At 38.9% G+C, this 13811-nt stretch overlaps 1 protein-coding gene across 6 annotated transcripts in view; it reads left to right on the forward strand.

Moving 5' to 3' along the window:
- The window catches only part of CEP78 (centrosomal protein 78), a 34840-nt gene extending 25772 nt beyond the window's left edge, over positions 1–9068 (forward strand). For 2 of the 6 annotated variants that reach the window (XM_031025517.2, XM_006730929.3), the window contains 5 exons: positions 247–324; positions 1701–1867; positions 2740–2911; positions 3237–3284; positions 3848–4508. In XM_031025517.2, coding sequence (XP_030881377.2) covers positions 247–324; positions 1701–1867; positions 2740–2911; positions 3237–3284; positions 3848–4411 — 1029 coding nt within the window. In that variant the 3' untranslated portion in view covers positions 4412–4508. Of the gene's footprint in view, positions 1–246; positions 325–1700; positions 1868–2739; positions 2912–3236; positions 3285–3847; positions 4509–8587 lie in introns of those variants that run through there. The other 4 variants (XM_081802858.1, XM_006730930.3, XM_081802861.1 and 1 more) reach the window with 3 other exon arrangements.
- Positions 9069–13811: the final 4743 nt, after the last annotated feature.

Consider the following 13811-nt stretch of genomic DNA (forward strand, 5'->3'; position numbering starts at 1 on the left):
GTGAGCTGCCACAAATTTATTTTGGAAAGTATTGGATTCAAATAAATTTTTAATATGCTAATTTGATATTTTTGGTAATTAATTTCACTAGCATGGTAGGATAAAATCATTAAGTAACAGATTATAATCCTGAAGTCTGAGTTTACTTGTGGCTCTATGCCTAAATCCTTGGTGAGATCTATAAATGGAAAGGCTTTTGGATATGATACTATGAATTGCTTATAATACTCTATTTTTTCACACTAGGAAAAACTGGAGGAGTGCCTAAAGCAGTTAAAGGAGGAAAGAGTAATAAGGTTTAAGGCTGATAAACGAGTCAGTGAGGTAAACAGGTTTTTTCTTATACTTTTGAAAGTGTTTTGGTTTTATTTTTATTTGATTTTAAGCCATACACATGCAGTTTATAAACTTTAAAACTAATATATTGCAAATTGGTTGTACCATATGAACCTTTGTATTTACTTCTTTTAGTGGTCATATGATCTCTATTCCAGAAAACATGTTTTTAAAATGGAAAAATCTTAGGGATACCTGGGTGGCTCAGTTGGTTAAACATCCGGCTCTTAATCTCAGCTCAGGTCCTGATCTCAGGGTTGTGAGTTCAAGCCCTGCACTGGGGTCCACATATTTCGGGTGGGGAGCATATTTTTTAAAAAAAGAAGTAAAAATCTTAGGGTTTTTTTTGGTGTGTGTGTATTTTTATATGATGTTAGCTTATTTTCTGTTTATGATGCTTCAGTTCAAGAAAGCACTTATGCTTATATGCATATATAGTAACATAAAAGATATGATGAAACTACTTACTGGCAGTGAATAATTTAAATAAGTAAGTATAAAATATTAGAAAACTGCTAAGAATGCAGTGAAAGAGAAAAATATATACTATGAGAATTACATTAGGGAAGTGTGCATGGAAGCAGGACATAAGCTCAGAAGTTGTATGTAAATATAATTTATTATTATAAGGTGAGTTTTGGGAGGAATTTTCGCAAGTGCATACACTGGATTGAAGAACACTTACTCATTCAGTAAAGGTTGAGCACCTGTAAGGTAAAAGCTACGTCATGAACAAAAGAGCCTCTCTGAGAAATACTAGAGTTGGGTTTATCTGGGTTTTTAGCTGAATAGATGGGGGAATCATTACAGAACGTAATGATTCTACGAGATTTCCAATAGATGGGGACATGCAAGGGAGGAAACATTTTCAAGAAGCCAAGGAGGATATTAGTCATTGTATGGTTAATTAGTTGGGTATGATTCAGGACTTTTAAACTTAGACATTTAATATTTTGCTCAATAAAGTTAATCCTTAACATCCAGCCAAGTTAGAATATGCTTTGCTCAAATCAGACTATTTCACTTTCTAATTTAAAGGGAACCTTAAGCAGCTAATTTTTCTAATGTAAATGAGGGTCTGTTATGAATATAACCAGTTAGAAAAGTGATCTTTTGAAAGATCATTAATAATTAAACAGTTACTTTGGTTTATTTATATACCACCTAAGTATTATATAGGAAACTTTGTTGGGTATCTTTGGGTTTTGATCATTATGTGATGTAGTCTCTGTCTTCATAGGCAGAAAGTTAGATTAATTACAAATTAATTACATTTGAAATGTTTTAGTTTTGTTGCTTAAAAACTTTTCTTTTCATGACAATGGAAGAAAATCATGTCAGACATTTTCAATTTTCTTTTATAGCTGGAACATGAAAATGCCCAGTTAAGAAATATAAATTTCTCTTTGTCTGAAGCCCTGCATGCACAGTCATTGACAAGCATGATCCTGGATGACGAAGGTGTTTTGGGCAGCATTGAGAATTCTTTTCAGAAGTTCCATGCTTTCTTGGACCTCCTTAAAGATGCTGGGTTAGTAGTTGAGAAACTACATGGCATTATTCTCTTTGCATCTGTAATGAGGGTTTACTAAGGAATGTGAGCAATTTTCAATGCTTCCATAGTCTTATTTAGCGTGTAATATTGGGTGTTTTTTAAATGAGGAATTAAAAGAAATGCAAAATGGTAAACCTGCTTTGGTAGAGGAGAGAGCCCATTTTGAAAGAATAACCTGTAGATTAAGTAATTTTTAGGTATAGTTTTTGGGAAAGACTACACTGACGATAATTTTACTTGAAAATATTCCAGAATGCATCAGAATTTCCCTCCCTTTTATTTATCTTTCTGGTAAAATAAATTTGAATTAAAGTGGTTTTTGTCCTACACAGAGAAATTATTATTAATCCGTAAGGCAAATATAGATACAGATCAGTCATTCTCAACTGTGAATGATTTTGCTAAAGGAAGATACTGAAAGAGAGAACTGGAGATTGAAATTGATGGAGTGATGTTTTGTGGGTGAAGGAGTGAGTGTTGGGAAGGAAGGAACGAACACGTTTTTGGAAACAGGAGGAGAGGTGGTCAGGAAGTGGGGGTGAGGTGAGAGCTGATGCACTGGGTGCATACTAGAAGCTGAAGCATTGAAATGGAGTGACGAATCAGGTGGTGGTCAAGACGTTGTTGGGGGAAGGAAGAGGGGGTGCTACAAGGATGGCATGAGCTGATGTGGTCCCAGAGCATGAATGTGGAAGGGCTGAGAGTTTGAGAGAGAAAAGGGGCTTGTATCTGCGGTAGGGTATTGGTTTTTAAGATTTTAGAAGTATTTCCTGATTGTAGGTATGGGGAAGTCTAAGCTGCTCACATGCAATTATAGTAACCTTTGCTTTTTTCTTCCTCTTGTCCAGGCTTGGGCAGCTTGCCACAATGGCTGGAATAGATCAGTCAGATTTTCATTTACTGGGTCGTCCCCAGATGAATTCTACTCTCAGTAGTCTGCCTACGGAAGAAAAGAAAGCGCTTGAAGAAGAAAAACGAGAATCAAAGCAGAACCCCCTAGGACAGATGCAAAATATCCAAGTAAGTGGACAGAACAGAACGTCATGATTCTACGAGTGATTAGCCAAAAGGGAATTATCAAGTCAGAGAGAAAATAATACTGCTCTGTCCCTAATAACTCACATGCTTGGGAGGAGCCTCTTTGGGGTCTTTTCCAAATGTGAAATTAGTTAAGTTTGGACCCGTTTCATAATATCGTGTAGTTACAAACAAGAAAGACAGACGGTCTTTTGCAAATGTATGATTTAAAGTAAACTATTCTCAGTGAAGAAAGAAATGAAACACTAGAGAGAGCATTCCAAACTTTAAATTGTGTAAATGTCTATTCTATTCATATTTCATCTAGGTTTCTATTTGTATGCAGTCAGCTTGCAGTGAAGGAACACTAATGAAGGTACAACTACTGATCCAGATAATTTTCTTAAATAAGTAATCCAGACGTAACTAATAGACAGTGCATTATAGTTAGCCTCCCAGTTATGGGAGCGAGAGGAGACAAACCCGTCTGCTCTTCTCCTGGCCTGACTTCCTGGAGCCTTCCCTTCGTCTTCCGTCTCAGCCAACCTCAGACAGTCTTGGGAACTGACAGCTTGAGAACAGTCTCATCACAAATTGGAGACTGCTTCCATGTTCCTAGACGATAGAAAAGAAATTAATTTCCTTAGGGAATAGGGCTTTATTATTTTTAATGAGGGAAAGGGAAGTGGGCAATAATCATCCCAAACACCAAGTATGAAAATGGAGTAGACGTTGCCTTGGATATAGCGAAGTTAAGTTGGGAACCAACTGGCAGGATATAATTAGAAAAAAACTGGATCTAAAATCTTCTGATTAATCAAATGACTGTCATAATAATACAATCACAGAGTAACACTGAAGTCATGGACTCTACTTTTTAATGGTTGGCTTTGTGCATCACTGAATTTTTGTTTTGTCGTCTTTTGTTTTTCCCTCCAGTTTCAGAAAATCACAGGTGATGCTAGAATTCCTTTGCCTCTCGACTCCTTCCATGTCCCCGTTTCCACGCAGGAGCCCTTAGAAACTTCTAGAGACAACCTGGGAGTCCCAGTCAATGAGCAGCGGCAGGACTCTATCAAAGAATTCATTGCTAGAACATGTTCTCCTTCAGCAGATGTGATGTCTGGAGCTGGAAGCCAAAGAAAAGAAGATGAATTGTCTAGAAATAGCATATCTTCTTCAGAGAAAATGACCAAAACAGGTGAATATACCAAAAAATATTGTGCTAAAAAACAGCCCAGAAAGGACCTGCATTCCTGCTCTGACTCACCTGTAAATCGGAAAAGTAAAGGAATTGGGCAAAATGATTCTTTGGTTAACGAACCAGTTAAAAGTGAGTCTTTGAAAAAACACGTTTCTGTCAAGAAAGAAAGTAGAATAGTGACTGTTTCATCCAAGACGACTAAAAGTAAACTCAATCTGTTAGAACACTCTGAAGGTGATACTCTTGGATCTGACTTTGAATTTCAAGAAAGCATCCATACCGTATCACACCTGACATAGGTCTAAATCTTTTGAAATTATGTTTTTGCCTTCAAATTTTAATAAATTTCTTATGTTTTCATTGTGGCATATGGTATTTTAAAATATAGTACTGGAAGCCATCAGAGATTTATCCATTCTTTTTATTGTAATGAAACTTTTGGGGTATGTTTTCTTTTTGACACTCTCCACCTTTCACTCAACAAGTATTTCTTGTGGACTTAATATGTATGATACTATTCTGGGTGCTATCGCTTTCAGCAATGAACAAAACAAAACCTTTACATTCACGGAACTAATATTCTGTGGAGGGAGAAAAAAAATACCAAAGCAGGATAAGGGCCCTAGAAAGGATGGGGTAATAAATGGGGGAGTTTTAACATTTGGGTAAATGTGGAAATACTATAAATCACTTTGCCAGAAGTCATTGGCATATCCTGATTCATAATAACCAGAGCAGCAAACATTCACCAGGGTACTTAGCCATAGTCCTGGATTACAGCAACTGTATACGGTAGGGAACCATTATTGGGCACATTTTATAGATGAGGAGTCTGAGGAGACAGATTATGTGAGTTGCCCAAAATTACAGAGCTTTAAATAAGTGGTAGAGCTGGGATTTGAACCAGAACCCATGCCCTTAATCCCTTTGTTGTCCTGTTACCTTGCTAAGAGAAGAAGGGCTTGCGGAAGCCATGGAGAGAGAAGCCATTGAGCGCAGGAAGTGCATGGCGGGGCTATACGCCTGCCCCTCCCCCATCTGGGTCAGGTACTTAAAGGCAGACGGCGTAAGAGCATATGAACGTGCATCTCCGGACCAAATTATGCCTCCCTGGTAAAACATGCATAGAAAAGTCCTGAGTTAGGCTGTGACTTTTGAGAGGTAAAATCAGAGAAAAGCTGGTGTGTCCAATTTCTTCTGAGACGGCCCTGCCTGATTGTTACCGAAGGACCACTGCAGCACTACTGAGTTCATGAATCATGGATTGAGTGCGATGGGAGTAAAACAAGAAAGAAAGATACAGCCCTTAACTAATAGTTAGAATGAGAGTAGGAGACGCACAAGCAGAGATGTTAATACTGCATTTCGCATTCTGTGATGGGACTGCTTAGGGAATGTAGCCCATGTTTGGGGAAGAAGAGAGAACTGGGGCCAAGAAAGGTCATTTAAAGAGCTCACACCTAAGCTAAGTCTTGAAGGAGTAGTTGGAAACTGGTGAATAAGGGGAGGAAGGGAAAGGATCCTCAAAATGGAGGAAAAGCAGAAGTATAGAGCCAAGGGCATGAGAGTGGTGTGTTTGGGGAACGCCAGATACAGATTCCAGAGTTGGTGGGATATCATCAAGCAGTGGCAGCAAGGAGACTGAGCAGGTCTTACAAGCCGTGTCAAGCCATGTTGCATGGAGCTGGTTCTTTTTCCTCAGGAAAGAGCTAATAAAACGGTTGCAGAATGGAAATGACATGTTGAGGGTTGCATGTTAGATCATGAATGTTCAGTATGGAACATCAGTTAGAAGAAGTATGGGGATCAGAGATGATGCCACACTCTTCTGAGGAGCATTGTTTATTTTTAAATAAAAATTAAAAACGTCCTCCCCTGTCCTTACTGAAAGGGTTCCGTGGACAAAAGTAAGGGAAACCCTGGCTTAAAGTTAAGCGGGTTTCTTCACTGTATGACTTCTCAGGGCTACTGCAAGCTAACAGTCATTCTGAATTTCCAAGACAGGCATAGGGTGGGCAGCCTTTTCAAATACATTTGATCATAGAATCCTTTTTCATTTTTTTTTAATTGAGAGAGAATGCACATGCATGCACCAGAGAGGGAGTGGGGGTGAGAGCAGAGGGAGAAGGAGAGAGAATCTCAAGCGGACTCTGTGCTGAGCACTGAGCCTGACACAGAGCTGGATCTCACAACCCTGAAATCATGACCTGAGCCGAAATCAAGAGTCAGACGCTTAACCGACTGAACCACCTGGGCGCCCCTAGAATCCTTTTTCTAAAAGAGTGTCTAACAGCTGGTTTCACCAAACACCAGTTTGGTAACTTCTGAATTAGGCAATAACAAGAGGAAAAAAGTCTGAAATAAGGTATCAAGGGAGGAAGTAAGTTTGAAATTTATTTAGGAAATAAGCAAGACTTGGTTGTGGGAAGTAAGGAGGAAGTAGGAGGCAGAAGCTGGGGTCCCATTTGTGTGACTGAGGTCGGGTGGTGGTATCACTGAGGTTGGAAATAGGGAAAAAAGAACTGTATTGGGGAGAAGAGTTGAGGTTTGGACGGGTTGAATTTTAAAGCACCTAGAGAATTCAGGAGATGATGGGTCGATCACTGGATGCGCATGTGAAGACATGGAAAGATAAAAATTTGAATGGCGTCAGCACGTATAAAAAAATCATGAAAATGGTTGAGGTCACAGAGAATGTGGGGACTTAAAAAAAGTTTAAGTCAGAAGCAGAGAGGGGCGCCTGGGTGGCTCAGTTGGTTAAGCGACTGCCTTCGGCTCAGGTCATGATCCTGGAGTCCCTGGATCGAGTCCCACGTCGGGCTCCCTGCTCAGCAGGGAGTCTGCCTCTCTCTCTGACCCTCCCCCCTCTCATGCTCTCTGTCTCAGTCTCTCTCTCAAATAAATAAATAAAATCTTTAAAAAAAAAAAAAAAAGCAGAGAAAGGATTTTGAGGAAAGCGGAAATAGCATTTCAAGAAGGAAGAAATAGATAAGTGTCATGCTGCAGAGAATGTGTTTGGCTTTGGCAGTTAGGTCCCTGGTGACCTTAATGGGAGTCATTCAGGGGAAGTGGTAGACGTAGCCAGATTGAGACAAGTGGAGGGGACAGGGCCGCTCTGAGGGGACAGTGAAGAGTGGGTATAGGCTATTCTTTGAAGGAGTCTGGATGAGAAGAGGAAGCAAGGCGTTCAAAAAGAATTTTTTTTAGACAGAGAGTGACTTAAGTGTTTATAGGTTGAAAGGAACGAGCCCATCAAAGGAGATAGTGAAGATGCTGAGGATTGAGAGGCTCACCCATACAGCAGGATCCAAGGATGTGGGAGCATGAGCTACGTTAATGCTGTTAAGATGGGAAGAAAGAGCTGTGAACAGGTGTGGATGTAGATTACTTGATTGCTCAGTGAATTTGAGGTGGCTCACGTCCATACGTGCAGTGCAAAATGATGAGATAAGTAACTTAGAGAATTGGGAAAACAGGGAAATACGGTAAGGAAAAAACAGGGATACAGTTCATGTTGCAAAATATTTAAGAATGACTTATACTCTTCAAGTGGGATGAATTCTGGCAAGTTTGGGGTGAAATAGCATTGGGAAAAAGTAGAAGTTAAGTGAGTTTGTGCTGATAACCTCAGTTTTCTTTTTTAACAAGAAATTTTTTAAAAAACATACATGTACAAAATTACCGTTTTAAAATGGTTGCATAATTTAGGTAGGGTTTTTTTTTAATCGTTTGAAATGATTTCATTAAAAATCATCGGGGCGCCTGGGAAGTTCAGTCAGATAACCGTCTGCTTCAGCTCAGGTCATGATCTCAGGGTCCTGGTATCAAGCCCCATGTCGGGCTCCCTGCTCAGCGGGGAATCTGCTTGTCCCTCTGCCCCTCCCCCTGCTTCTGCGTGCGCACGCGTACTCTCTCTCAAATAAATAAATCTTTTTTTTAAAAAAAGAATCATCAATATGGATATCTTGTCGCTTAATGTGAGGATTTTAGAAGTTTGATGTTAAACTTCTACTATTACACCTGAAGCTATGTCACTTCACTGAAATACAGTATTTTCATCTGGGTTAGAGGAAGTTACAAGCCTGTACCTTTACTGAGAAGTTACTGTGTACCTTTGCCGAGTGATTACCCGAGCATGTGCAGTCTATGCAAAGAGGAGTTTTCTGAGGTTTTAAAAACAGTGTCAGATGTGATACTCTAGCAAAGAGTTTGTAGTCCTGCCTTAAATCCACATAATTACGATTGGTCATAATTACTATTGCAATAATTACTTTTCCATTCCTAGCCAGTACTGTGTCCAGGAAGCAGTCTAATTTCAAATGGATATTTACAGAATAATCCTCAATCTCAAGATTTTCAGAGGACCAGCAAGATAGGCGACAATAATTAATTTTTTTAAAGATTCTGATTATGAACTACATGCTGGAGCTGACCACGTAACAAAGATGACTGAACACATTCTTTTACTCTTCCAGAATCTCATTGAAATGACTGGAGAAATACTAAAAATAGATTAATAGCAGAATTGGAAAACCAGAACATGAACAGTGTGGAATTCCTAGAAGATAAAAAGCAGATTATCGAGGATCAGTTAATTAAAGAGTGAAGCAGCTCAGCCATTCTGCGCACCTTTGAAGCACCTAATTCTGGAGTTTGCCACCAGGCTAAGGCTAAGAAAACAGCTCTTTGAGGTAGGAGTTCTGACACAGACACACTGGGATCAGAGAAGAAGGGTGTTACCCAAATGACTCCAAGGAGGAACCGAGGGTCTGCTGCCCAGCCACTCGCTCTGGCTGTGGGGAGCAGGCACTCCCTTTCTCATCACCACAGGCGCCCGTGGTCAGCATCTGTGTTCACTAAAAGTGGGACAGTTGTTTGGCTGAGGAAAAGCACTTCAAACTGTAATCTTAGGTCTGCATCCCTAAATACGCCAAGAATCATCAGATTTGAAGAAAACCAGTAACATAAAAGGAGACACCAAATTAAAACAAAGTAACCTGTTCAAGAAAGTAGTAGAAGAAACAGAAGAAATGTAAAAATGAATATGATTAAGGTCATATTCATAAGGATATTGTATCCATAAACAATAAGATGCTAGGAAAAAAATATTTAGTGTCTAGAAACTGAAAATATAATTATGAAAAAACACTCAGAAGATGGGCTAGATTGTAGAATGGGTTCAGCTGAAGCTTAAATTCATGAAATGCAGGATTTGAGAGATTCTCCCTAATATGCCCTGCAAAGGGATGAAAGGTAAATACTATGAAAGAAAAGTGCAAGTCCTTCACAAACTCAGACGTATAGTAATTGCACAAGTAGTAAGCAGTTGGCATATAGTAAGTACACAAATGCTTGTGGAATTAATGAGACAACACGGATTTCAGTATTAGACTTCTTATTCAATAACTATAAGAAATTTTTCTCTAAGAATTACTAAGCGCACTGAACAGTGAATCCGTGATGAGATTTTAAATCAAAGCAACTGATGATGCCATGAGATCTGTCATTCCCCTTTATAATCATGAGATGCCTATAATCAGAAAAAGTCTAAATGAATATTAATGCATATGGGAAAATAAAGTGAGCTCCACATCACCCTCAACCTGGGAGCCAGCTGATGAAGCATCACTATTTAGAATGTTGCTGGTTGCAACACCCAAGGAAAAAGAGAGTGAGGCAACGTTCACTGACTTAAAGCTTCTGCACACATGCCACTTCTCACACTTCATTAGCCAAGAGTGTCACATGGCCGTGCCCTAGTTCAGAGCAGGGAAGCACAGTGCGGACTTACTGTGTCAAGACAAGGAGAGAGAAGCAAATACGTGTCAACAACTTTCATAGCTACCAACTGCCAGGAATGGGAGGTGGAATTTAAAAATCCAAGAAAAGTCAGGGGGCGCCTGGGTGGCTCAGTCGGTTAAGCGGCTGCCTTCGGCTCAGGTCATGATCCCTGGGTCCTGGGATCAAGCCCCGCATTGAGCTCCCTGCTCAGTAGGGAGTCTGCTTCTCCCTCTCTCTCTGCCTGCCTCTCTGCCTACTTGTGCTTTCTCTCTGTCAAATAAATAAAATCTTTAAAAAAAAAAAAAAAAAGTCAGGAAAGAGAAAAGTTGTTACACAGGGGAAAAAAAAAGTAAGACCAAATGCTTTTCTCACAATAAATCTAAGTAGGTTAAATTCTCAAATTCCTTAGGCTTGAGTAAAAACAAAAAATCCAACTATGCACTATTTACAAAAAGCAAATCTATCATGGATTATAAAGAAATAGACAAAGGTATACCAGGCAGATGCTAACAGAAGTGGATGTGGCTTTGTTAACTTCTGGCTAAATAGAATAAATAGAATCCAAAATGAAAAGCATTAAAGGGGGGCAAAGAAGAAAGCATTTCTTTTTGACTAATAAAAAGTATAGTTTGCTGAGGGATTTTTTTTAACATTTTTTTAAAGATTTTATTTATTTCTTAGAGAGCACAAGCAGGGAGGAGGGGCAGAGGGAGAGGGAGAAGCAGACTCCCCGATGAGCAGGGAGCCTGATGCGGGGGCTTGATCCCAGGACCCCCGGACCATGACCCGGGCCAAAGGCAGACGCTTAATCAGCTGAGCCACCCAGGCACCCCTTGCTGAAAGATTTTTTAAAATATATCTCCAACCTAAAAACTCAGTTTCAAAATTGATGGAGTGAAAATTTTAGAAATACAAGGAGAAATGGACAAACCAATTATGAGAAAGGCTTTAACACATCTCTCTTCAAAATCAGTGGACCCACCACTACACACTTATTGGAATGGCTTACGGTACAAGCACTGATGAGGATGCAGAGCAACAGGAATTCTCATAGACTGCTGGTGGAAATGCAAGATAATGCGGCCACTCAGAACAGACTGGCAGTGTCTCTGAACAGGAAACATATCATATGAGCCCCACCGTCACTCCTGGGTGTTCACTCTAAATAGATTAAAACTCGTGTTCACATAAGAACTGGTACACGAATGTTTATAGCAGCTCTATTCGTAATCACCAAAATGTCTTCCAACAGGCGAGTGAATAAGCAAATGATAGTGTATCCACACACGCGATAAAAAGGAATGAATTACATATATAACAACTTGGGTGAATCTCAACAGTCCTATGCTAAGTGAAAAGAGCCCCAAAGTTACATACTCTATGATTTCGTGTATTTGACATTCTTGAAAAGGCAAAACTGTGGTGATAGAGGATAGATCTGTGGTTGTCAGGTTTTGGGGAGCGGGGAGGATTTGATAACAAAGAGGCTATGCAGGGGTGTATCTTTTGGTGATGGACTTCTGGATTATGATTGTGATTATGATTGCAGAGGTGGTAATACAAACCCATACATACGTCAAAAATCATGGAACTGTACCCTCCTGAGTCATTTTTACTGTATGATAATGTTAAAGCAAAAAACTCAGGTCCCACCCCCTACCGATAGGTCAAGATAAGGAAGGTATTATTTCCTAAGTATTTTGTATCCACCATGAATACAAAACATGTTCTTTTGGAAGATCTATGGAACACTAATCAAAATGATTGCTATGAGGGGGGGAAACTTGTAAAATGCAAAGATCCTACAGATCGTGTCCTCTTTGCAAAATGTAATAAAACTAGTAACAAAACTAGTTGACTTGGAAATTTTTGAATTACCTTTTACACCTTTTATTAACTCCTTGATGGGGGAAATCAAAACAAATTATAGACAATTTAGAGTGAATAAAAGTTACTTCTCAAAACCTAGGAGATTCTGCCAAATAAGATGTTAGAGGAAAATTTATAGGTTTTGACTTATTTTTCAAGAAATAAGAAAACCGAAAATAGGGGCACCTGGCTGGCTCAGCCAGTGGAACATGTGACTCGATCTCTGGGTTGTGAGTTTGAGCCCCACACTGGGTGTGGAGATTACTTAGGAATAAAATCTTAAAAAAGAAAGCTGAAAACAGGTGAAATAAAACTTAACTTTAGAAACCAGAAAAAAAGGTAAGCTGAAAGAAGCAAGGGATTTAAAAAGTTAAAAGCAGAAATGAATAAAATAGAAAGCAAACACGTCTTGATCAATAAAATTAAAAAGTTCTAATGTAAAAACCAGTAAAAGGTAAACCTTTGAAAAATATGATAAAAAGAACAAGAAGTAACCAACAGGGCACCTGGGTGGCTCAGTTGGTTAAACGACTGCCTTCGGCTCAGGTCATGATCCCGGAGTCCCTGGATCGAGTCCCACGTGGGGCTCCCTGCTCAGCAGGGAGTCTGCTTCTCCCTCTGACCCTCCCCCCTCTCATGTGCTCTCTCTCATTCTCTCTCTCACAAATAAATAAATAAAATCTTTAAAAAAAAAAAGTAACCAACAAAAATATATAACCAGAATTAATAATTTTTAGAAAGATAACATACTTTTTTAATTAGAAGGGAGTACTATTTACAGCTTACTCCTAATGTAATTATATAGCTTCATTCCAATTTGAAAGAACCAGATGAAGTGTGATGACTTTTTTAAAAAAATAGATTCTAAAAATACATAAGAAGTAGAAAATGTAAATAGACCAAAAATTTAGGAGAAATTAAAAAGGTAGTATGAGAACTTCTTTTAAAAAGGCAAATACTGCGGCACCTGGGTGACTCAGTTGGTTAAGCATCCAATTCTTGATTTCATCTCAGGTCATAATCTCAGGGTCATGAGATCAAGCCCTGAGCCAGGCTCTGCGCTCCACACAGAGTATGCTTGACATTCCCTCTCCCTCCCCTTCTGCCCTTCCCCCTGCTATTTGTACATGCTCTCTCTCTTTCCCCCTGCCTCTCATAAATAAATAAAGGCAAATGCTATCAGACAAACCTTCAAGGCATCCACATATTTGTAAACCATTCTAGAGGACAGAAAAGAAAATGCAAAGCTGCCTAATTCATTCCATGTGGAAAGCATAATCCTGATACCAAAACTGCACAAATAAAACAAAAGGAAAACTGTAGACCAATCTCACTTAACAGAGGTGCAAACCACTATAACTCACTAAATTAACAGATTAAAGAATGAAATACCATCTTCACTGCCGAAAAAAGCATTTAATAAATCAAACACCCTCTGGTACTCTTTAACAGTCTAGAAACAGAAGGAAACTTTACCCTGTAGCTTGATTAAACGTATCTATTTGAGATCTACAGCAAACAAACGATGAAAAAACTTAGAAACTGAGAAAATACAAAAAGAGCGCTCAAACGTATGCACAACGCAAAGACAGTTGTCATCGTAAATGTTTCTGGACAAAAAGGAAACTCATGATTATCCGCTGGCATGGTATTACAATGAATGAGAAACTCAGTAAGCAGACAGGGCACAACATCAACATCAAAAACTTTTTTATACACCAGCAATAGCCAATTAGGAAATGTATGGAGGAAAAGATCCTACTCATGTAGAAATAAGGTTAACAGAGAAATGTTAAGGCCCATATGAATAATAATAATAAAAAAATCTATGCTGAAGGATATAAAAATAGACACCCCCCCCCGCAATGGAGAGTCATGCCACAGTTCTAAGAGGAAGACCCAACACAATAAATGTGTCCATTCTACCAAAAAACTCACAAATTCAAAGCAATTTCACATAATCAAAGCAAGGGTTTTTATTTTTTTTATTTATTTATTTTTTATTTTTATTTTTTTAAAGATTTTATTTATTTATTTGACAGAGACAGA

Source organism: Leptonychotes weddellii, chromosome 14, assembly GCF_054177405.1.
Source record: "Leptonychotes weddellii isolate Sample4059 chromosome 14, ASM5417740v2, whole genome shotgun sequence".
NCBI classification, from domain to species: domain Eukaryota; kingdom Metazoa; phylum Chordata; class Mammalia; order Carnivora; family Phocidae; genus Leptonychotes; species Leptonychotes weddellii.